The sequence below is a fragment of the Ciconia boyciana genome, chromosome 6 (assembly GCF_034638445.1).
Source record: "Ciconia boyciana chromosome 6, ASM3463844v1, whole genome shotgun sequence".
NCBI classification, from domain to species: Eukaryota; Metazoa; Chordata; class Aves; order Ciconiiformes; family Ciconiidae; genus Ciconia; species Ciconia boyciana.
This window is the reverse complement of record NC_132939.1, coordinates 9,361,704-9,385,464: the sequence shown is the minus strand read 5'-3', so window position 1 is coordinate 9,385,464 and position 23,761 is coordinate 9,361,704. Positions and strand designations below refer to the sequence as shown.

Here is a 23,761-nt window from a genome sequence, read left to right as displayed (position 1 = left end):
AACAGTCCCACCAGTTCATTACGAATCTTCAGAGTTCTCCAGTTCCTCTTTTGTGTATTGGCTCTTTTAAAAAAAAAATTAAAATGACAAAGCACAGTTTAATGGGAAAAGGTTTGTGTTTTAGCAAGTTTGAAACTTTTCACAAAGATTAATTTAACAGTCCCTTGGCTGTAGAATTGCCTAAAGTAGCATGATTTTCTGTAACCTCTGTTATTTATATGTTGGGTCCAGTGAAACAGCTGGATTACTCGCTATTCATACAATACTGGTTTTTGTTAAAGTAAGAAGGTAATGTGCGTTTAATTTTTTAAGATGATTGGAATTACTTTGTAAATTAAACCAGAAGCTCAAGATAATTTAATTGGTATATAACCTTACTGATGATTACTTTCATAATACAGGGGGCCCTTTAGGATCTTTGTGTCAGGATTACTGAATAGCAGGTGTATTCTAAAAGTGCTTTTTTCTGATAGTATTTCTGAGCTATTGTTTCCCATCTCAGATAAAGTTTATAGTATGCCTTAAAGCTCCAGCTAAAAATGTGAATGGTATCTGTGAATCTTACCTTTGAAGACTCCACATAAATGTCTACAAGTGTAAGAAAAATGTAGCTTGTTTTCTTGTTGTTAAGGTATGAATTGAGTACAAGTCTCTGTTTTGCAGCCTGTACAGGCCAACAATTGATTTCTAACTGCAATTATACTAATTCTGATTAGAGAGCCTGCTTTGATTTGGGTCCTGTTTATATTAGACATTGGGAAGGTATTAATGTTTTCTATTTTTCTAACTATAGGACAAACTATTTCTAGTCATCAAAGCTTCAGTGTAGTCTTCAAAGGTAATTTCTTGCAGGCGTAAGTACTTTAGACGAAATTGGTGTTACAAGACATAGATAACTACTAAGAGGCTCTTGATTCAGCCTTTGAAAGCTCTGTTGACTATACAAGGACTCCTCAATACTTAGTTTGATGTAAATATTCCTTCTTAGTCTTCACTGTGGCACTTAGATCAAATCTTAGGTGATCTTCAGTTTAGTTTTGTGAGAGCATTCTGTGCATTCTCAAAACCAAGATGTTCCCACTTGAGAATGGGAGTTAAAGGCTTCATAACATTTATATAAGCACATATGAGTGATAAGCTTTCATGAGATCACATCTGGAAACATAAAAGTGGCTAGATATTTTAATAGATGTATTTTTTTGTAAACCCAATAAATACATGCATAAAATGCAGCGGTTCCCTTAAACAGCATGATGTAAATACAATGCTATATTAAAAGTGAATGCCACATGTTCTTGTTCTTTCCATATGAACTTATGGCATTGTTTTGATTTGTCAGAAATGTCTGTCTTTCTGTTTAAACAGTAGTCATAAAATATTGTTGCTTTTATAGCTACTCATTTGGCTGACAGTTTGATACAATTACTGGGATATTCCAGGGAATGAGACAACGTTATCTGCTTATTTTGCAGTGTCATTTTTTTAAAGCAACAAATGGAACTTATAAAATAGGGAGCTGAATATATATATTGAAGGGTCTACCCACTTTCCTTGCAATTTGAGAGCTATTGCTTTCATCTTTATTGATTCTAGAACCGCAACATGATGAATGGGGTCTGAAGGTTGTGTGTTTTTCTTATGCTCTATCTTACATCCCTGTCAAATTTGTGTACCTTGCTCATCAAGAAAAAGAGTTTCTTCAGAATAATAGAAAAATGGAAGGAGTGATTGTACAGTCCCATGGAAATATTTTTATTCTTATACTCGCAAAAAATTACTGCTTATTTTTGGGCTTGAGATGACAGAACACTTAAACTTGCAAGGTAACATTCAAGAAGGATCATACTGTCCTTTCTCATTCTATCTATGCATACTTAGTCCTAGGACACCAATGTCCTTATGAGTTCAGAAAAACAAGTTATAATTCTTTAACAGATTACAATATTTGAGAATGCAAGAATTCAGGTATTCCCCTCTCTGTACAATTGGCTTTAACATATCATCAGTTCTATTCATCTGCTACTCCTGATATTTTGCCATAAGAGCTATGCTGTGAAAAACTATTATATTCCATCTCAGAGGAGGCTGCATCTGAGGTGCAAGTAAAAGCATCCTTGGAGTTAGAGCAGGTTTATCAAAGAGAGGAGGTCTTGGACACCTAGTTCATAGAACTGGATGAAAGGTCCTACATCAGAGTGTGATTATTCAGACAATGTATTGTAAAATTGTCTCACCTTTTTAATTATATAATCTATCAGAGAAGATCCATTATATTCTTATGCACAACTTTTTCCATGTGTATAAAAATGCAAGGTAGTCTGAACTTCCCTGGTGCTAACACCTGTAAAATATATTTGTATTAATAGTGTAGCAAAATTAACCGAGGCATTCTAAAATTGATGCTAAGTGAATCAAGAAGTAGACTCATTTTTAGTTAAAAGATTAAGTAAAAAGGAATTGCTTTGGAGTATTGTCTCCATAAACTTAACATTTTTCAAGTGGACATTCAAAGAAGCTCAGCAGAGTCATAAATATGTAGCTGGTCATATAGCTACATGCATTAAAGTTATGCTCACATTATCAGATATATTTGTGTCATCTAGATAGTAGATAACGGATGCAGGCAGTCCTTTATCTTCCATATTGTTTGCTATAAAAATGTGATAGGATAAAAATTCCAACAGTACCTGACATGTGTGTGAAGTTACTGTTGATTTATACAAGACTGTTTTAATTTAGTACAGTAAAGCTGAAAGAGTTAACCCAAAAATGTTGCAAGTACAATTATGATGGTATAAAACTTAATATTACTGTTATTTTAATGCACTCCTATTCTGTTTCAGTGATCTAATAAAAATAAATTAAAGGATAATCAGATGTATACTTCATGTTCCAGTAGATATGTTTTAGAATTTAAAGTTTATACAGTTTATAAGATAGGTTAATAAACAATTTAGGACAGAAAAACTGATCAGAAAAATAAGAATATTTTCTTTGAGTTTATAGTAGTTTTTTTCTTTAAGTACAATGGGTCTAGATTGTGCTACATTTCATATTTCTCATCTCTGGACTTTATATTACTTTTTCAGCACATTAAAACTTATGCAGTGAAACTGAATAATGGCAAGTGTTTTTATACCCTTTTATAGCCATTTCTTTTTTCATAACCTCCCCCTGTTTCCTGTTAGCTAAACTATAAGCACCTTTCTGTTAATTTATGAAAATTATTGTTGAGATAGCACATTATCACTGATCTGTATGGCACTTCCAGCATGTTAGAAGCAAAGGTCCAAGCAACATAAAACACATCAAAATTCATTAATGCGGCATTGATTATTTTTTGGATAATTAATTTTATTGCAGATCCTTGAAACAGATAATGAGCTGCAAAGGGAGAAGGCAAAGGAAAATGAAGAAAAGTTCCTTAATCTTCAGAATGAGCATAAGAAAGCACTAAGAACTTGGAAAAAAGATGTAGGTTTATTAAATTAAATGTTAGAGTATTAAAAGGTTTTTGAAATACTCATCAAGCATTTGAGGTAATTCCTAAACACCAAGAAAATATTGCAGAAATAATACAATAAAAACAACAAATTTATTTTCCAGTAATGCAGACTCTTCTAGAAATGAATATTTTTAAAAGGTAGATTTAGGAGAAATGTTGACTTCTGTGCTCTAAAAGGTCAGTGCACTTCCGGCAGTTCTATAAAGCAAGAGCCAGGGTATTAGGCGTTACCTTGAATTTAGCACTTAAAAATATTCCAGAATTACACACTTGCCATTACCTAGACATGGAAGCCTAGACATTAATTTACACTTAATTTTATGTATTTTTTCAGAAAATTTGCAATTTTTTTACACAACTTATTCAGAGAATACCAGCATTTCTAGGCTGCACTCTTGTACCCTGAAAAAACTATCAGTAAACTGTCACATAGTAGAAAATGAATGTAAACCTCTATAGACTGAAGTGACACAGACTAAAGGTACTTCTGAAGGGCCATATGCCCAGGAAAAAAAAAAAAGCAACCTCAGACTGAAACAGGTAGAGATACTGAAAGCTTGCATTAAAGCAGAGGTCCTGATTTGACAGGAATTCAACACAGACTGTAGGGTGAAAGGGGATAAGAAAAGGTAAAAACCTGTAAGTCCTCTCAGTGAATTCACCTCTGTGTACACCTAAACAGTAATTTGTCTTCAATATTTGCCATTCTTTCTACTACTTCATTGTTTTTAAAGAATACTTCAGTAATTATTTAATCCAAAATAATTAGCAAAATATTGTAGCTGTGAAAATTGGCTGCAATAATAAATGCATGGTTACAAGTAAGAAAGATTAGTACTTCTTCAATAAGACAACATCTGGTTAGTGTGTGGAAACCGCACTCTAAGCAGCATTTGTTTAAGTCTGTCTTTTTTATTTCTCCATAATTGGCACCGAGTGCCAGAAAGGTTTTGAATTTGATAGATAGATTCCCAGGGAGGCTGTGGGGAAATAATGCAAAGTTGTCCTTGTAATCCTGTTGTCTAAGGCTAACTCTTTTGAGTGCAGCCACTATGGAGATGACTGCAACCATGAGACTACAAAATAGCTGAACTGTTCTGATGCTCACTGAGATTTGATTTCCCTGATTCCTAGGAGAGTCTTATACCATAGTTTCCTGTATAGACATAGGAACTGGCCCTGCTTATTTCTCAGGAATGTTTGCAACTATTCTTTAGAAGATAATTTTTTTTTTATCTCCATATTTCTGCTATGGCTAACTAGAAATTTGGTCTCTTAATATCTTAAAGTATAGCATCATCATGAATAATGTTAACATTATACACTTCTCTGAAAATATTTGTAAACTAAATTAAGGTATTCCTGTAAAATTGCCCTGCTGTTCTTTTTACAACTTGTATTTTTGACCATCCTTTTTGTTCTAAATATAAAAATTTAATTGTTACATGCTCACTGAAGAAGCATTGGATACTGGAGGCTATTTACAGAGGTAAAGTGCCAAGCAAATTATTTGCTGTTGTAGTTTCTTGACAATAGAGGTAGAGAATGAATGCTGACTAGCATGTTTATCTTTGGGCCAAAAAAGGAAGAAAGCTACAAATAAAAATTGATGTTTTTGTGCATCGCTACTTGAAGTAAATGGTGAGAAAAACCAATTAATAAAAAGTATACTCTGTAATGGAAATGTGGTTAAAATTTTTGTTTGAATGAAAGGGCTCAAAATTATCTTACTTTGTACAAAGAAATTCCTTAGCACCTATACTTTCTTTTAAGGATTTCCTTTAATTTGCTAAGCTGTTGATACCGCTGTAAAATACTGGTTTACATATTTGAACATGCAGTAAAGATCTGTGTTTGTGAGCTCTGCGTACCCTCAATTATTACAGGAGGAAAATATGAGAAGAGAGATAGACACTATTAAAAATGAGCTGAATTCTCTTAAAGGAGTTCATAGACATCTTGAAGATTATCATCGTCCTCAGGGAAATCAGCATTCTGAGGAAGTGGAAAATCTGCAGGTAAGTGTCTCTAATAGCTGCAGTACTTTCCATTTCCTGTAAAAATATTAGAGAATGAGAGACATGACACTTTTCTAATCTGTCTGACATGTCCACTGATTGTCCTTTGACATTGCTAAACCTAAAAATTTATCTGATGTAATCAGAATAATGATCCAGGATCCCATTAAAACTTACTGTACCCAGAGAATGTTCCCCTTTATTCCAGAGGGGCACATATACCACGTTGCTTTTTTTAATCATGACACAGCTGGTGAGTGAGACAACAGTGAGCTGGACCTGTTGTTTGTGAACAGAGAAGGAGTTGTGGGTGATGTGATGGCTGGAGGCTGTCTTGGGTACAGCGATCACAAAATGATAAGAGTTTTTGATTCTTGGAGAAGTAAGGAGGGGGTCAGCAGCACTGCCACTGTGGACTTCCAGAGGGCAGACTTTGGCCTGTTTAGAAGCCTGGCTGACAGAATCCCTTGGGAAGCAGTCCTGAAGGGCAAAGGAGTCCAGGAAGGCTGGACATTCTTCAAGAAGGAAATCTTAAAGGCACAGGAGCAGGCCGTCCCCATGTGCCAAAAGACGAGCCGGTGGGGAAGACGACCGGCCTGGCTGAACAGAGAGCTTTGGCTGGAACTCAGGAAAAAAAGGAGAGTTTATGACCTTTGGAAGAAGGGGCAGGCAACTCAGGAGGACTACAAAGATGTCGTGAGGTTATGCAGGGAGAAAACTAGAAGGGCCAAAGCCCAACTAGAACTTAATCTGGCTGCTGCTGTAAAAGACAATAAAAAATGTTTCAATAAATACATTAGCAACAAAAGGAGGGCTAAGGAGACTCTCCATCCTTTATTGGATGTGGGGGGAAACATAGTGACAAAGGATGAGGAAAAGGCTGAGGTACTTAATGCCTTCTTTGCCTCAGTCTTTAATAGTAAGACCAGTTGTTCTCTGGGTACCGAGCCCCCTGAGCTGGAAGACAGGGACGGGGAGCAGAATGAAGCCGCCATAATCCAAGGGGAAATGGTTAGTGACCTGCTACACCACTTAGACACGCACAAGTCTATGGGGCCAGGTGGGATCCACCCAAGGGTACTGAGGGAGCTGACAGAAATGCTCACCGAGCCTCTTTCAATCCTTTATCAGCAGTCCTGGCTAACTGGGGAGGTCCAAGTTGACTGGAGATTAGCAAATGTGACACCCATCTACAAGAAGGGCCAGAAGGAGGATCCAGGGAACTACAGGCCTGTCAGCCTGACCTCAGTACCAGGAAAGCTGATGGAGCAGATCATCTTGAGTGCCATCACATGGCACATACAGGACAACAAAGTGATCAGGCCCAGCCAGCATGGGTTTATGAAAGGCAGGTCCTGCTTGACCAACCTGATCTTCTATGACAAGGTGACCAGCTTAGTGGATGAGGAAAAGGCTGTGGATGTTGTCTACCTGAACTTTAGTAAAGCTTTTGACAGCATTTGCCACAGCATTCTCCTGGAGAAACTGGCTGCTCGTGGCTTGGATGGGCGTACACTTCGTTGGGTAAAAAAACTGTCTGGATGGCCAGGCCCAAAAAGTGGTGGTGAATGGAGTTTACTCCAGTTGGCGGCCGGTCACAAGTGGTGTTCCCCAGGGCTCTGTATTGGGGCCAGTTCTGTTTAATATCTTTATCAATGATCTGGATGAAGGGATTGAGTGCACCCTCAGTAAGTTTGCAGATGACACCAAGCTGGGCGGGAGTGTTGATCTGCTTGAAGGGAGGAAGGCTCTACAGAGGGATCTGGACAGGCTGGATCCATGGGCCAAGGCCAACTGTATGAGGTTCAACAAGGCTCAGTGCTGGGTCCTGCACTTGGGCCACAACAACCCCCTGCAACGCTACAGACTTGGGGAAGAGTGGCTGGAAAGCTGTCCAGCAGAGAAGGACCTGGGAGTGTTGGTTGACAGCCGGCTGAATATGAGCCAGCAGTGTGCCCAGGTGGCCAAGAAGGCCAATAGCATCCTGGCTTGTATCAGGAATAGTGTGGCCAGCAGGACTAGGGCAGTGATCGTGCCCCTGTACTCGGCACTGGTGAGGCCGCACCTCGAATACTGTGTTCAGTTTTGGGCCCCTCACTACAAGAGAGGCATTGAGGTGCTGGAGCGTGTCCAGAGAAGGGCAACGAAGCTGGTGAAGGGTCTGGAGCACAAGTCTGATGAGGAGCGGCTGAGGGAACTGGGGTTGTTTAGCCTGGAGAAAAGGAGGCTGAGGGGAGACCTTATCGCTCTCTACAGCTACCTGAAAGGAGGTTGTAGCGAGGTGGGGGTCGGTCTCTTCTCCCAGGTAACAAGCAATAGGACAAGAGGAAATGGCCTCAAGTTGTGCCAGGGGAGGTTTAGATTGGATATTAGGAAAAATTTCTTCACTGAAAGGGTTATCAAGCATTGGAACAGGCTGCCCAGGGAAGTGGTTGAGTCACCAACCCTGGAGGTATTTAAAAGATGTTTGGATGAGGTGCTTAGGGACATGGTGTAGTGGTGGACTTTGCAGTGCTAGGTTAGTGGTTGGACTTGATGATCTTAAAGGTCTTTTCCAACCTAAACAATTCTATGATTCTATGATTATAGAAACTTGAGATGTTCATTACCTCATTAATAAAGTTATACATAATAGATAGCAATTATCTTAAATAATGTCTCTTTACTAAATCCTATTGCACAAACATATTTTGCATGGGTGTTTCTCAAATACTGTGGCAGACTCATCGTCTGCATATGTATATAAGTTCCCTGGAAGTATGGAAGTCCACTTCTACTCAGAGGAACTAATTTCAGCCTCTGTAACATGGGACAGATCAGAAGATTCATTTTATCAACATATAGATTATCTAAGGTCTTCAGTTTTAGTTTAAAAAAACAACCTTTACTTCACTTACCATCTTTAATAATCATCAAAGGCATAGCAAGCTCAACAAGTAATGAATGCAGGAGTTAAGACTGTTTTATGCAGTTTTCTGCAGGTTGAACTAGAATTGAGCTTGCATTGCTGGGTGAACCAAATCCACGTTCAGTTCTATATTCAGAACACATATGAGAAGTCAACAAGTGGTTAAGCACATGAAGATGGTCTTTTGGAGCAAGAGGAAGAGCATGTAGCCCTGCAGCTATATGTTATCCCTTACTTAAACTGAATTGCAAATTTATATTCCAGTCTTTTATAAGATTGAAAAGATGGGAAGAGTCATAAGCCATAAGAAAAACCTTCCCTGCACATTGAGTGTATTCTGTTGTTCAGCTGAGTATTGGTTATATCATTTTTTCCATTAGTTTTTACATCCAAATAATAACTTATCATTCAAAGAAGGGAAAATTCATTTTGCATGTATATGATTTCAGTGTTAGGAAAATAGGAAGACAGTAGGACTGTAAAGACATTATTTTTTTAGAACTAGTCTATGAATTGTCAGTAAAATGAAAAACTGTAATAATATTTTAAAATTTGGAAGATTTTAAAATTAATTTCTTCACAATACATGTTTGTATGTTTATAGCTCACAAACATACATATATATACACATATATGAATATATACACATACATATCTGCTGGTGTGTGCTTAATAATGCAATGGAAGTTAGACTTGAAATGAGTACTCATCGTGCCAAAGCTGCGTGAATTCTACAAGGTGTAATGCAAATTGTATAACTTTTAAAAATGATTGTTTCTTTGAATGAAAATGAAATATGAATTATGTTTAGGATGCAGAATCAATGCACACAATCGATCATTCATGATAAACAGTACTTGTGCTTACTAAGATAACCCTCTGTGTTTGAAAGTAGATAAGCTTAAAGCATATGATCATCAATGCAAAAAAAAAGTCTGAGATGTCTTCTAAATATATATCTTACACTATCTTATGGCAAATTGCCATACAACTTTGTGTTGTATGATCATAAGATTTCAAAAGCTAGGCAGGTTAGGCTGAGTCAAATCTCCAGTGGACCACTGCCAGGAAATTACAGGAGCTGCAGCAGATCATATTGATTATTCTAATTTGTGGAATTTCACCTTGTATCAGTAATGAGTCAGTGTCTAGTAAAACATAAAAGGGCAAGGTGTTGGCTATGATTTAGATCTTGACTATGGCTCCAAGTGTTGCAAGGAAATATGCATATATTTATTTTTACACCTAGTGCAATCTGAAATCCCTGCGATTATTTGTGGGGCATGAAATTTAGAATGTATGTAAACTTCTTCATACAGATCACCTGTGGAATAGTAATTAAACAAAGGCCTTTTTTAAAAGAAAGGTGCAAAGTTAGACCTCATTACAGACTCAAATTGCAATTTAGTTTAACTTTACCATGCTTCACATTTAGTTTAATATGATTTGTAATACAGCTGTGTACCATTAGAGAATAGGGCTACACCTAGCAATGGGTTATTGTGATTCTTTTGTGTGTATATGTACAGGGAGATCTGGTTTTGAGAAGGTTTTGAATTTCACAGTACAAAATATTCTGTTGAGGGAAAGGTCATCTTAGGTATATGTATGTTGCTTAGTTAGTTTTTACTAAATCACAGGGAAAAAATTGAAATCCAAGTTTGAGAGTTTTGATATGTGGGCATTTTAGTTTATGCATCTCGGACCTATTTTTGAAGGGCTGAACAGCCATTTGAAGTTAATGGAAACTAGGTTTATTCAACTCATCTGAAAATCTGGAAAGGAATCATGTAACCTTTCTCCCTTTCTAAGAACACTTTGTCATGTTTGTTTCAGATGCATTCAGCAGTTCAGCCCATGCCAACAAATGTGGTACATTCCACTGTAGTAGCTGTTTTATACCTGTACAAAAGAGTAATATGCACAGTTATATTGTGTTGTTTGGTGTTTCTGCCTAAAGAAACAGCTCCTAGAAGCAAGAGTTTATAAAAGAAGTACAGCTTTCATGAAAGAAAAAGGAAATTTCTCATATTTGTATTTGAAAAGAAAAGCTTGAAAATGTGATGCCAAGGCTGTATATAGCCAAGAAGAAAAATTAACTAATTAAAAACTTAGAAAACAAAAAAGATGTAACATTTACAATTTCCAAATCAGAATGACAGCAAAGATGATGATAAAGCATGAGGAAAAGAGACAGAAATTCAATTGAAACTTCAAATTGAAGATGGAGTATTTGGCAGAGGAAGACTATTTTTAGGACCCTCCTCCATTCACCATGACTCTTCCCTCCCCCAAATCAGCAAAGCTGGGAGCATCAGGATGTTTCTGTGACCTGTAGAAAATTGTTTCCTGCAGATTTGTATTCTACATCATCTACTATGCCACCATTGCAATAATCCCGTTTTTTTACCAGTGCTGTCTATGCACCTCCCTCCATTTTGCATTATACTCTGTCCTCCCCACACACCCAATGCCCAAGCACAGCACTTGTAACTCCCTCCCACACCTCGGCCTTCCTTTTGCAACACCTCCAGTCACCCAAGTATCTTCAGCTTTTTCTCACACCTTTTATGGACTAAGCAATACCCCTGCTCCCTCCCACATCTACCTACTTTTATATCCTGTCCTTAGAGCAAGAGCCAGCATGTGCTCCTGCCTTCAGCTGCCAAACAGCTGCTGATGATAAAGGATGTACCTTCTTTTCCTTTTTGGTGGTGTTTTATTAGGGTGTTTCTTCACTATTTGGCTCCCAGTTTTCACAGAACTTTATTGAATGCAACTTTTCAAAAATAAAGACAAATACAGTTGCACTAGTAGACCAGTGACTTAAAGTTTAAGTAGACGTATCTTTCAGGCTTCTACTCCTGTTGAATTTGACTCAAATTCAGGTTAAAAAGCCATCTGGGAGACAATGAGGAACTGACTGACAGGAATTGCAAATTCATGAGCTTTATTTGCCTATGAAATGAAGTTAAACATCCTAGGGGGTTTGTTAGAAAAAAATAGTGCTAATGTGTGTGTATGCACATGTGTTTGAGTGTAATTAGCAATCATGCAGGTTTTTTCTGCATGTAATTACTGAGCAGGTCACTGATTTAGCCAGCAGACAGAAGGAGTGATTCAGTCAGCACATGTACACCACATATTCCTTCCTCTGAAAAATTCTGTCAATCTGTATAACTTTTCTCTCTGGACTGTAATACAGCAGGACCTAATTTCTTTCCTACTCTTCTAGGGTATTAGTCTGCTTTTTTTCTCCATTTACTTTAACTTCGTATACTTCAGGTGAATGGTCTTTGGTTTCCATCAGAACTGTAAAATAATTTTAAATCTAAGACCTGAACTTTAAATCTAATCAGTCACTGTAGTAAATTATTAAAATATGTATAATCTTTTGTCTTTTCTTATGCTAGAGTGGTCAAGAACACTCAAAAGACAGTGAAGTACAGGCTATTCAGAAAGAAAATGAGTGTATGCAACCTATAATAAGAAAATACTCTAATTTTGGACATGATGAAGAAACGGAAGTAAAAAACACAACGGACTACTTTTTAAGCACTGAGGAATTACAGATAGAACAAAGTAATAACATTATATAGATAATAGAGATAAGTAGTATTGTTGAAGAAAGGATAAATGTTTACAGATACAGTATATGACAAGAGAATGCTTGAATCCTGAATTAAATGTTTTTGTACTAACAACAGTAAAATTCTTGGTGTCAGTAGTGCTAATCTATGATAAATTAACAAAGCTCTGAATGAAAGCACAGTACTTCTAGTGGCCGCCCTGGGACTCTAAGTAAGATCCGTGTAACCCCTCAAGCTGTTGCAATACTCTTTCTGCATGCCAGTTCAAGAAGCAAATAGGGGTTAGGAAGAACTATAATGTGTATAGAAGTGTTTGGAAGCAAAACCAAGGACTTTCCCTTTCCCATAAAACAATGAAAAAAGGCAGAAAGAGAGTGATTGCGCTGCACAGGACAATGAAGGTCTGTTCACACGGACAATCGTAATACTTTTCTATACAAAGCACTTTGTAACTCCAGTAAGTAATTTTTTGAAGCCACCTAAAGGAAATGTACTTAGTCTCTAATGCTCTGTCTCTAAAATGTAGCAAAGATAAGTGGAAATTTAAAAGCTTATTATGGGCAAAGTGACTGCTTTAAAGGATCAATGCTCACAGCCTTTGAGTGTATCTTTCAGAAAACACCTTTCTGATTCTGAAATGCTTGCTATTCCTCACTGGCCCACTACCATCGAGTCATAGCATATTCCTTTTGGTACGAACATAGTCCCTTAAACAGTTTTGTTTGGTTTTGTTTTCCATTTAGCTAAAAATGCCACTTTCAAAAATAAAGACAAATATAGTTTCAGTAGTAACTAGTGGCTTAAACTTTATCTAGCCACACAATGGTTGATTAAGTATGTATTATAATTTCATAATGAAGACCCCTTTCAATAATAAGGCTGACAGATATCAGTTGGGAAATATTTCAACTATAAGCCATATCTAAAATCTACAGAATGTTAATATTATTTTATGTTTGAACAGCTTATAAATATTTTGCAAGTTACCATAATACAATATTTATCTTCAGTAACTTTTTGATAGACTTGTGTGTGTAATGTAAGATAAGAAAAATCAGTATCGATACTAATCTTGAGTCTATCTCTTTGGAAATTTTAAACTGTAAAAATAAAGCAGTACTTAACCTCTGGGTTATCTATCACTAACTAGAGAATACACTTATTCTAACAGATTTACAAGTTCTTGAAAACAGTTTTAAGGATGAAATTAATGTTGCTAGCCCTTATGAAGAAAATCAAAGGGAGGCTTCTCCCAGGAATACCCTCTGCACAGATACTGATTTAATTACCCAAGGACAGACCTCGGAAATACATGTCACTGAGTGCAAAGAAGCAGAAAATCTAGGAGCAACCTGTAGAATGTTACTGAAGGAAAACAATGCAAATTTAGAACAAAAGCTACAGGACAGCACTGAGCCATTGGCAGCATGCCACACACAAACAAGAAAAGTCTTTTTGGACGGTACTGACACTGTAGGTGTCTACAAGAAAAATGCAAGTCAGGAGACTGACTCTAGCAAGCAAGAATTGTGCAATACTACAGATGAATCAATTTGTACTAAGGCAGATGAAAAATCAAATACCATACAACACAATGAAAGTGTCCTTACACCTGAAGCACCCAAAACCGGGTCTGAAGCGGTTCTTTGCACTGAGAAGAATGCTGTGAGTGAGAGAAGTACAGATAATCATCAAGCTAAGGAATTAAGTTTTGGCATCCTATCTTATACTAAAGAAAATTCTCAAACGGAATACCAAAAACGTAGCTTGCTGGACAGTCACAATTATGTAGGTAATGGATTACATAAAACAGAAAAAAACCTGTTAAATCTGAGTGGTATACATAGAGATAAACTTCCTTTTAAACAGACACACGTCGATGCTGAAGACAGAAATTACGATGACGATGCCAGAAACATAAACAGAAATGGTGCACTGATTAGTACCGGTGTTCCAGCAACTGATGCTCAAAATGTACCAACTGTTTATTGTGCTAATGCAAGCAGTGATGATGCCACAAAAGCACACAGTGATAATATGTCTCTCTTAGGTATTTTCAACTTATGCCCCCCAAAAATAGAAAGAGGAATAAATGTGGATGATGTGTGCAGTAAGAAACCTGAACAAGACAGTACTGAACAAACAGGGAATGATACAAATATAGGTACTTTGAATGCTGAAGCCATATCTCCAGTAAAGGCTGATGGTCTTGAAATAATTGTTCATAAAAAACCCCCAACAGATAGAATTAGTACAGATAAACTAATTCCATGTAAAAAAGTTAATGATGATATTCAGATACACTCTGTCAAAAATGGACATTCCCTGGAGATTAATAATTCAACAAATAACACATTGTTAAAAGAGAAAAAAGACTCACTGAATAGTACAGTTCCAGGAAGGAAGTTTGCTGAGGGTCACCTGAAAGAATCATGCTCTTTACCCATGAGAACATCTGGAAATTTAGTAAACATAAGTGGAAGGTCATCCTTTGATCTTTCAACCTCAGATAAAAAACCTGAGAAAACTCCAGTATACTTAAATTTTTTAGACCTCAGTTCTTGTTCAAGAGTAAATCACACGAGAGGTCAAGCTACATGGACTTCAGCTTCCAAGGAACCTTCCCTTTTGAAAGAGAAACTACCATGCTTAGTGGAAAACTCAAAGGTTATTTCAAAAACACAGTGCCAAAATCTCAGTGAAAATGCTGACAGAAGAGAAACTGGACTAGGTAAGAAAAAGAAGCATTTATGTTTTGAAGCATGTACTGAATATACTTAGAAAAATTATCAAAATGTGAAATTTCTGCATCTGAGTCTAGTGTAGCATTAGAAAAATGTAAACCTTCTGACATTTTAGTTATATAGAAAAAAAAAAGATGAGATTTCTCTGTTAATTTATAGTATAAATGCAACTAAACAGCTTTTGTTTGCTCAATTATATGATTAAATAAACCTTTTCTCATATTTCCCTTTGTGAAAGAAAAGCAGTGCAATGACAAACTGAATTGTCTAAGCATTTCTCACCCTAATGTAGAGCATACTCTATCAGGGCTCTGCATATATCTGAAAAGCACCGAGCAGCTTTTGGGAATTATTCAGTGTCCTTGTTTTCCATAAAAATTAGGGTAGTTTTTGAACCAGTAGATGCTTCTTTGAATGGGGCTTAGAGAAAGTTTACTTTTTTATTGCATTGTACATCTTTAATTCAGGTGGACACTTAAAACCATCTGAATATGTTGAATGTGTGAAAGGAGAAGTTTATATTCTTTGAAGCTCTGGAAAACACACCTAGCTGTTAAGAGTGCTCAAGGAGCTTTTTCATCTCCTACTGTTGGCACTTGGTGATCATTTGCTGAGCAATATTTTGCATATGCAAAACAGTAAATATGAACTTTATTCCACCTGTTTCTAAATCATTACTGAAACGTGGAAAAAGTGGTTTTAGATTTGTTTTGCAATAAAATTAGCTGCTAGATTACCCCTATATTTATTTACTAAAAGTGCTATTTCTAAACGTAATCTTTTACCAAAGTAATAAAAGTATCATCTCTATTTCCACAGTAAACTGACTCCAATACGTTTACAGATGTTCCTCTACTTCAGTAACTGGACAGAGTAAAAGATAGTGTAAGCGGTGCCTTCCTTTCTCAAAATAAAGCTTGCATGCGGATTCTATTCTTAATGCACACTTTAAGCTTAAAAAAGCAGATGATTTCTTAGGCTCTGGAAGAAATGAAAGCCCCTGCTTTTGTAGAAAAATTGAGCTTTGGGTGCTTAGATGTTTTTCAAAAGAGCTAGATCCACAATGTAGGGTGTTTGTGTCTATTTGAGGTTTTGTTGATGTAGTGTTTTGAGCTTTGCCCCTTGAACGTACAAAGAGCAGAATGGACTCCCATCCCTTAGTTTTGCAGCCAGTGGCAGTGAGACAGAAAACCAGCAGTCTTGTTTCTTTATATTGTTCTGGTGTTACGAATTAGGTTTATAGGTAATTTTGTTTCTGTACTTGGTCTCTTGCCTATGTATATTTGTATACAGGCACAAAATTTTTTGAAGTTCAGTTTCAGAAAAGTCTTTGTCCCTAAAACAATAGTGGTGGTAGCAAGGTGGCAGAATCCTGATCTCAGATAGTACATTATTTCTTTCAATAATGTGAATTTTGATACCTGTTTCAAGAAAATGAATGCATAGTTATGTGGTGTTCTGCACATATCTTTTCTGTAAGAACAGACAGCACTATCTGATGTTCTTCCATGTGTTGTTCCTCCTTTTCCTGTCAGAAATCTTTCTGTATGCAAAATACCATAATTCCACGAAGTGACTCTGAGAGGTTCATCCAAGGAGTTGGTAGGGATTTTAATATAACTCTGATTCCCCAAATGAGTTGCCTAGTGACCAGTACAGTCACCAGATCTCTTGAATTCTAGCAAAACTTCACAGTGAGGATCTTGGTCTGGGTCCCAGATATGCCTCTCACTCTCATCATACTGCCTAATTTAGATGGGTCCCTACTTCAGCTTGCTGACCTCTCTGAACCCTGAACCTCTTTTGGAGACCAGAGAACCTTACTATCAGGGCACCTAAGAGTTCGTTGTTGTGGTACTCGGCACTGCAACTTCCAAGATTTATTGTGGTTTGGTTTTGTTTTGTTTTGTTTTCAGATATTTTCCCAAATGACAAACCTGGAGTAGAATCCATGGTGTCCCTAATTTTTTTTTTTTTTCTTACTGAAGCACAAACAGTTTAGCCATATGGGAGACCTAGAGGCAAAGAGCATTGCTGAAAGAATTTAGGAAGCCTATCTGAGGGAATTCCTTTTACTGCCTAACCATAATGCAATTTACTATTCATACAACTGTGGTTCCCAGAGAGCAGCCACTCCACATCAGTAAACAGAGGAATGAACTGGGAACAGGCAAGATCTTCCTGGCAAACTCTCAAAAAAGAAAACAAACACAAACTCATAACCATTTTCCTCTTCCTCCCAAGAGAAAATGACAGTATTCTTAATTAACTGTTACATAACCATGAGATAACATGTATTTTCATAGCAAAACAAAGATTTTACTATTGCAGCAGTGATCAACAGTCATCTGTGTAGTGATAAAACAGCTACTGTTTGCATTATGAGTAATTGTGAAAGTACGCTTGTGTTTTGATCTTGCAAGGAACTTGATATTGGTTTCAACAGAGTCTACTAGCAGTGCATAAAGCCACTGCAGGATTGGAGCCTTATACTCTGATATGATCAATCTACTTATTTGCCCTTCCTACCTTTAGTAGACAGCTATAGCCTGATTTCCTGAAATATTAGGTATAGCCATTTACAAAAAGACTCCTTATTTAAAATGTTCTCTGTCTAAAAACCTTTGTATTTAGAATGTCTTTTATTACAAGTCACCCTGGAATATGATGTCAGGATGCCAGTAATTATCTATTTTATTATCATTATCAGAAGGTGAGTCTTAAAGTAATACTGTTTGAAAAAAATATATTCAGTTAGAATATTCAGAATACATACATTTTCTATAAATCACACTTTTAATTTGTCATTAACTTAATATGTGAAAATTATATAAAATATTTTTAATCAGAGTAGAAACATACCTCATCTTTAGAGACAAAATAGATGCAGAAGTATGTGAAAGAAAAAAATGAAGAGGAAAAACCCTACAACAGAGATTCAGTGATTTAAAACAAAAATATTTGATTTTTTAAGATCAGAGGTAAACCAGAAGTTTAGTTACTTTACAATTAGTGCCTAGAGACTAAATTGCAGTTGTTACCATTTCCTTTTTGTCAATCAGGTTCTACCAGTTTTAACAGAGCTGCCGACACTTTGAATACCTCTAGTATGCACCGAGACCCCCAGGGAGACCCTAGTGAAGAATGGAATGCTATAGCAAAGACGTTTTATGATTCTTCTTTTCCCACAGAACATGTAAGTCAATTAAAAATATTGCGGAGCAGACCTCAGTGAGCTAATTCCACAGATATTTGTACAACTGTATGCATCTGGATACTTTAAGACTGAGTCAATCTCCAAAATAATATCAAAAGGGCAACAAGGCACCATTTTTCACAATTAAGGTTGATAGAAAGCAGCAGGAAAAAGTCACAGCATATGAATCAAATAGATGCTAACCAGTCTGTTTGGGAGGGGAGGAAGAGGGGAGTTCATTGTGTACCCTAATAAAAATCATCACCTACAGTAAAAGTAGGAGTTAAAAAAAAAAAAAAAGAAAAAAAAGTAATATGTAAAAGTATAAAAACATTGTTTCCTTTATTACTCGATGTTATTTAAAAGAATCTGTGAAAGATTAAAAATTTAGCATATCTATGAATTAGAGCCTATCCATTTATTCTGTGCTGCAGTTATGTGATGCCATAATTAGTTATCTTCTTATTTAGTAGGATGACATTACACAAATGTTTAAAAGCAGAGAATTAAAAAGAAACCTATTGTTTCCCTGTAAGACAACTTAATTCAGGATGGCACTAGCAATGGCTTATACTGCATTTTTAGATCTATGTTAAGACTGTGGAGCTTGAAGAGCTGTAACTGCTGTATTAGGATTCAACCTAATGATAAACATATTATTCAAAAGCGATAAAATAATTTACAACTGCAGCTGACCTTCCTTTTTAGAAGAGGTTCTAGAGGTATTTCTCAGGTAGTTATGGCTGTCTTCTTTGGATGAGGTTTGAGCTGTATAGTGTTTTCAGGTGACAAAGTTGGCTGACTTCCGCAGACTTAATCAGCTCTCAATGCTATTAGCATTCACATTCTCTGAAATTCAGAAGACTGATGTTTTAAATTACTCAACTTTCCTAACATGACTCTACTTGGGAATGACAGTGAGGTGCATTTTTCACCAAACATAGTGGTGGTATTTACTGTGTCTCTCTTGCTTTTTCTCACTGAGATGGAGCCAGGAACAGAGTGAACTAAAATACCTAATCTACAGCTAATACAAAGCTGTATTTAATTATCTGATTGTGGTTATATCTACTTTGTCACCTCCAAACTAAAGCTCCTTATGTGCTGGCTAAGTAAAAGCTGAGATGGACAAGAACAAAGTGCCTTGCTGGTTTGACCTTAGATTATTTTCCAAATACCTAATCTATGAAATCTCAGCCTGGGATATTGCAGACCACTCCCTCCCTTCTGTGTTGGTGTCATTCTAATACCTTCTGTCCTCAAATTTTTCATTTTTATGACCGATATGAAAAAGCTATTGGGAGATTAAAAATAGGCTCAGCAGTCTTTTTTGCTGCTCAGTTTATTTGTTTTGACTAACATGTATGACTCGAACTAGAGCAGACTTATGCCTTCTACAATTTGGGTAATCTCATTCAACCAAAGTACAGTACTGTAAAAAGTGATAAAAATTAAAAAGAAATGCTACAGGTGCAATTAAAATTCTAGTAAAAATATGAAGAACTGTTTTAAACATTAGTCTGTACATGCCCAAGTCCCAAGGTAAGGATGAATAAGCATCCTCAGCTCAGTTTAAACACAAGTCTCTAACCATGTGTCCTGGTTTCAGCTGAGATAGAGTTAATTTTCTTTATAGTGGCTGGTACGGGGCTATGTTTTGGGTTTTTGCTGAAAACAGTGTTGATAATACAGAGATGTTTTAGTTGTTGCTGCACTGGTCAAGGACTTTTCAGCTTCCCATGCTCTGCCAGGTGCAGAAGTTGGGAGGGGACACAGCCAGGACAGTTGATCCAAACTGGCCCAAGGGCTATGCCATACCACATGACATCATGCTCAGCATATAAAGCTGGGGGAAGAAGAGGGAAGGGGGGACATTCGGAGTGATGGCATTTGTCTTCCCAAGTAACCCTTACGTGTGATGGAGCCCTGCTTTCCTGGAGATGGCTGAACACCTGCCTGCCCAGGGGAAGGAGTGAATGAATTCCTTGCTTTGCTTTGCTTGCATGTGTGGCTTTTGCTTTCCCTATTAAACTGTCTTTATCTCAACCCACGAGTTTTTTCTCTTTTACTCTTCTGACTCTCTCCCTCATCCCACCGGGGAGGAGTGAGTGAGCAGCTGTGTGGTGCTTAGTTGCCGGCTGGGGCTAAACCACAACACCATGCAGTCACACTATTCAGCAATGAATGTTTTTTACGCATGTGTGTCCCATAGGTTGCTATATTGCTCCGTGCTGGCAGTAAGACACGTTTTACTTGTATTTTATTGTGAAAATGCTGAGGCCTTTTAGTTTGACAGCTGAGATTATTTTTTTAAAACTTTATTCTAAATCCACTGTCACAGAACTGTATTAAAATGCTATATATATATAACCTAACTGCAATTACTTCACCAGAGAGGTCTAAATGCTTGTTGTCTTCAGTAAAATCTACGTAACATAGCATGGTTTTATTTCACTGGAAAATTTCACTTCCACATGTGGAAGACCTTAATGAAAGTTTTTCTCTTGCATTATTAGTACAGGACAGATGCAGCCCCATGTGCTATTCCATAGAGATTTTGACTAGTGGCTTGCAATGAAGTATGATCTGTTACTTTCTGAGGCCTTGGGAAAGAGCATGGCAGAGTGTATGTATATGGCCACTAGAATTAACAGGTTGAAAATTATATTTTTCAAATGAAGAAGTTACTTCCTCATTGAAATGGATTACAGTCATTATTGACCTGAAGTATCAGTATCTTCAGCTGCATGGCAGTAATGTTGTTACAGATGCAATAGGCTAAGTGAACAATTTGCATGAAGTTTATCATTCATATTTCAAACTTCAAGAAATGCTCGTGCACTGGGGAAGGAAAGCTTTAGTACAAAGTTCATGTGCTAAAATAAAGGCGGGCCTGATAAAGACTTTGTGGCTTACAGTTGGTTGGGGCACAGTTGCCTAATATTAAAAAATAATTGAGCAGAGGGGGAAGGCCTCATCTTGTGATCCCTGTAAGAGAATCACCCTAGCATGCAATCAAAGTATTAGATGTCACATTGCAGATCCCCAAGAACCACTGTAACACTGGCTCTGTGTAACAAGACTTTCTTGTGCACCTGTGCTCAGGCAGGTGGCTGCTGCTGCAATGCTGGCCTCCCTGAGAGCCACAATGCTGGATTACGAGGGGAGAACTTGTCATACTGTCCTGGTTTCAGATGAGATAAGAGTTAATTTTCTTTATAGTGGCTGGTGTGGGGCTATGTTTTCGATTTGTGCTGAAAACAGTGTTGATAATACAGAGATGTTTTAGTTGTTGCTGCACTGGTCAAGGACTTTTCAGCTTCCCATGCTCTGCCAGGTGCAGAAGAAGCTGGGAGGGGGCACAGCCAGGACAGTTGATCCTAACTGACCAAAGGGCTATTCCATACCATATGGCATCATGCTCAGCATATAAAGCTGGGGAAGAAGAAGGAAGGGGGGGACATTAGGAGCGATGGCGTTTGTCTTCCCAAGTAACTGTTATGTGTGATGGAGCCCTGCTTTCCTGGAGATGGCTGAACACCTGCCTGCCCAGGGGAAGGAGTGAATGAATTCCTTGCTTTGCTTTGCTTGCGTGTGTGGCTTTTGCTTTACCTATTAAACTGTCTATCTCAACCCTCGAGTTTTCTTACTTTTGCTCTTCCGATTCTCTCCCCCATCCCACTGTGGGGGAGTGAGCGAGTGGCAGCGTGGTGCTTAGTTGCCAGCTGGGGTTAAACCACAACAGTCCTTTTTGGCACCCAACGTGGGGCACGAAGGGTTTGAGATAATGACAAATTTGATTGGAATGTGTCAGATAGATAGAATTTATAGCTGTTATTGCTGTTTAGCTATTAGTCAGCAGGCTTCTGTGCTTGCCATAGGCTTGCTTGCCTTACTGTATGTTAGTCTAGGGCTCGTTAGTGGCTGCTTTTTGCTTTCACTGCTTGCCGTGCTGCTGTACTGCTGATCATCTTACTGTGCTGTGCCTGGGAACATTTTGGTAACAGCAATGGCCTTGCGCCTGGGCTGGCAGATGGCCAGGGCATCGCTGCTGTTTCTGTGCTGCTGTACTGGACAGGCTGGAACTCCAGTGTGAACTCGAGTCGAAGGGACTGTGACCTGTGGATGAGTCCATGTGGGAGCAGGACACCCCGAAGCATCTGTGCCCATGGATTAGCCCATGCCAGAGCAGGTATATCTTGAAACGTCTGTGGCCGTGGTTATGTCTGTGCCACAGCAGGTATACCTCTGAAGGGACTGTGGCCCAAGGATACGTCCACGCTGGATAAGGTGCACCTCGAAGCATCTGTGGCTGTGGATGAAGTCCATGCTCTTTGGCCCAGGTGTCTATGAGACTGTTTCGAAAATGTGTTCCGTTGTCTGACTCAATTCTTTCTGGGGTGCCATGTCGCCACAGGACTTGCCCACCAAGTGCACCCAGGTCCTTGAGCAAAAGCAATCCCACGAATGGGCTTGCCTTTGCCTGAGGCAGGAGTAAGAATACTGGGCATGACATCATATGGTAACAAAAAAACTGTTTCCCTACTGTGTTGCCATATGTGTTTGATGTGGATAGATATGAATTATCTGTCAAATAGTAATTAAAACTGTCCAAAGAACAAAAAGATCTTTAACATAAAAAACCAACTTATCACAGACCTTGCATTAGTTAATGACGTTTGCTTTCTAATCTATACAGAGAAGCAGAGAGGGAGTTAACACTATAAACCCTCATGATTTTGGGTTTTGTTAATCAAATGCCTGCATAGCAACAGAAATGTCAATTGCAACATTAAACTGTTTAATTTTAATAACTGTTTTGCTAATCTGCATTCTAGTACAAGGTTGTCTTTTTTTAAATCATACTCTTCTGTACTAAGTCTTACGTTAAGGTTTGGTTTATAAAAGCATATTTCTCATTATCAAGTTTTCTAAATTAAAGCTGAAGCAAGTGTTTCAAATTAAACGTATTTTTTCCAATTGACTTATCTTTCTGTTCACATTTCCTTGCTTGCTTAATGCTCAGCAAAATCCAACAATTTGAACCTTTGTACCTAAATTTCACTGGATTATTAACTGCTAAATTTGTATTCTGTCAGGTGAAAGAAGGATTTACTGCTTTACAGCATGAGCAGAAGTCTTCTCACATGACTGCAACTCCAGCAAGAAGTGAGAGTGCCCTCAGAGATAAGGACAGCTGTTCTATTCATAACTCCATTATACAAAACCAAATAGAAGAAATTGAGAAATTCCTGAATTTTGAGAGACTTCATTCAGCAAGAAAAAGAAAATATGAAGAAGGCCAGTGAAGATCAGTGGCAGGAAATAAAAAGCATGTCTTTTAGGCACGGATAAATCACTTATGTAAACCAGGTTTGTAGAGGTATTCCTATAGAATATGGTATATGTGCACTGTGCTTTCATGTTTAATACAGCGTATAGACCTTTTATGTTCAAAAATGGATACAATCCCTATTAATAATGTTAGTTCTCTGTTTCTGCAATCAAATCCAAGCTATTATGGGTTTTGCCCAAAGTTGAAAAGTTCACAAGTTAAGTAATCGTTTAATTTTACTTAATGGATATTAAAACATTAGGAGTACCCTTCTCCTGCTCCTCAGAAGTTTTGGCTGAAATACTTCAATTTGGTTTCTCTGTCAGACTGCTCACTCAGTTTTCAAGCAAAATCAGCTGCAACTGTTTCAAAAGACAATGGTTTCTAGAAACATTTACAACAACTTACAGCAGTTCAAAATGGCAGAACAGGAAAATCTTCTGCTTACCTTTACTGCCAAAGTAT

At 37.5% G+C, this 23,761-nt stretch overlaps 1 protein-coding gene across 1 annotated transcript in view; it reads left to right on the top strand.

Annotated features, from left to right (window-relative positions):
* Positions 1–23,500, top strand: part of CCDC73 (coiled-coil domain containing 73) — a 69,935-nt gene extending 46,435 nt beyond the window's left edge. Inside the window, exons 12-18 of the mRNA XM_072865110.1 lie at positions 3,364–3,474; positions 5,392–5,523; positions 10,268–10,303; positions 11,845–12,013; positions 13,193–14,752; positions 17,828–17,961; positions 23,061–23,500. Coding sequence (XP_072721211.1) covers positions 3,364–3,474; positions 5,392–5,523; positions 10,268–10,303; positions 11,845–12,013; positions 13,193–14,752; positions 17,828–17,961; positions 23,061–23,270 — 2,352 coding nt within the window. The 3' untranslated portion in view covers positions 23,271–23,500. The remainder of the gene's footprint in view (positions 1–3,363; positions 3,475–5,391; positions 5,524–10,267; positions 10,304–11,844; positions 12,014–13,192; positions 14,753–17,827; positions 17,962–23,060) is intronic.
* Positions 23,501–23,761: the final 261 nt, after the last annotated feature.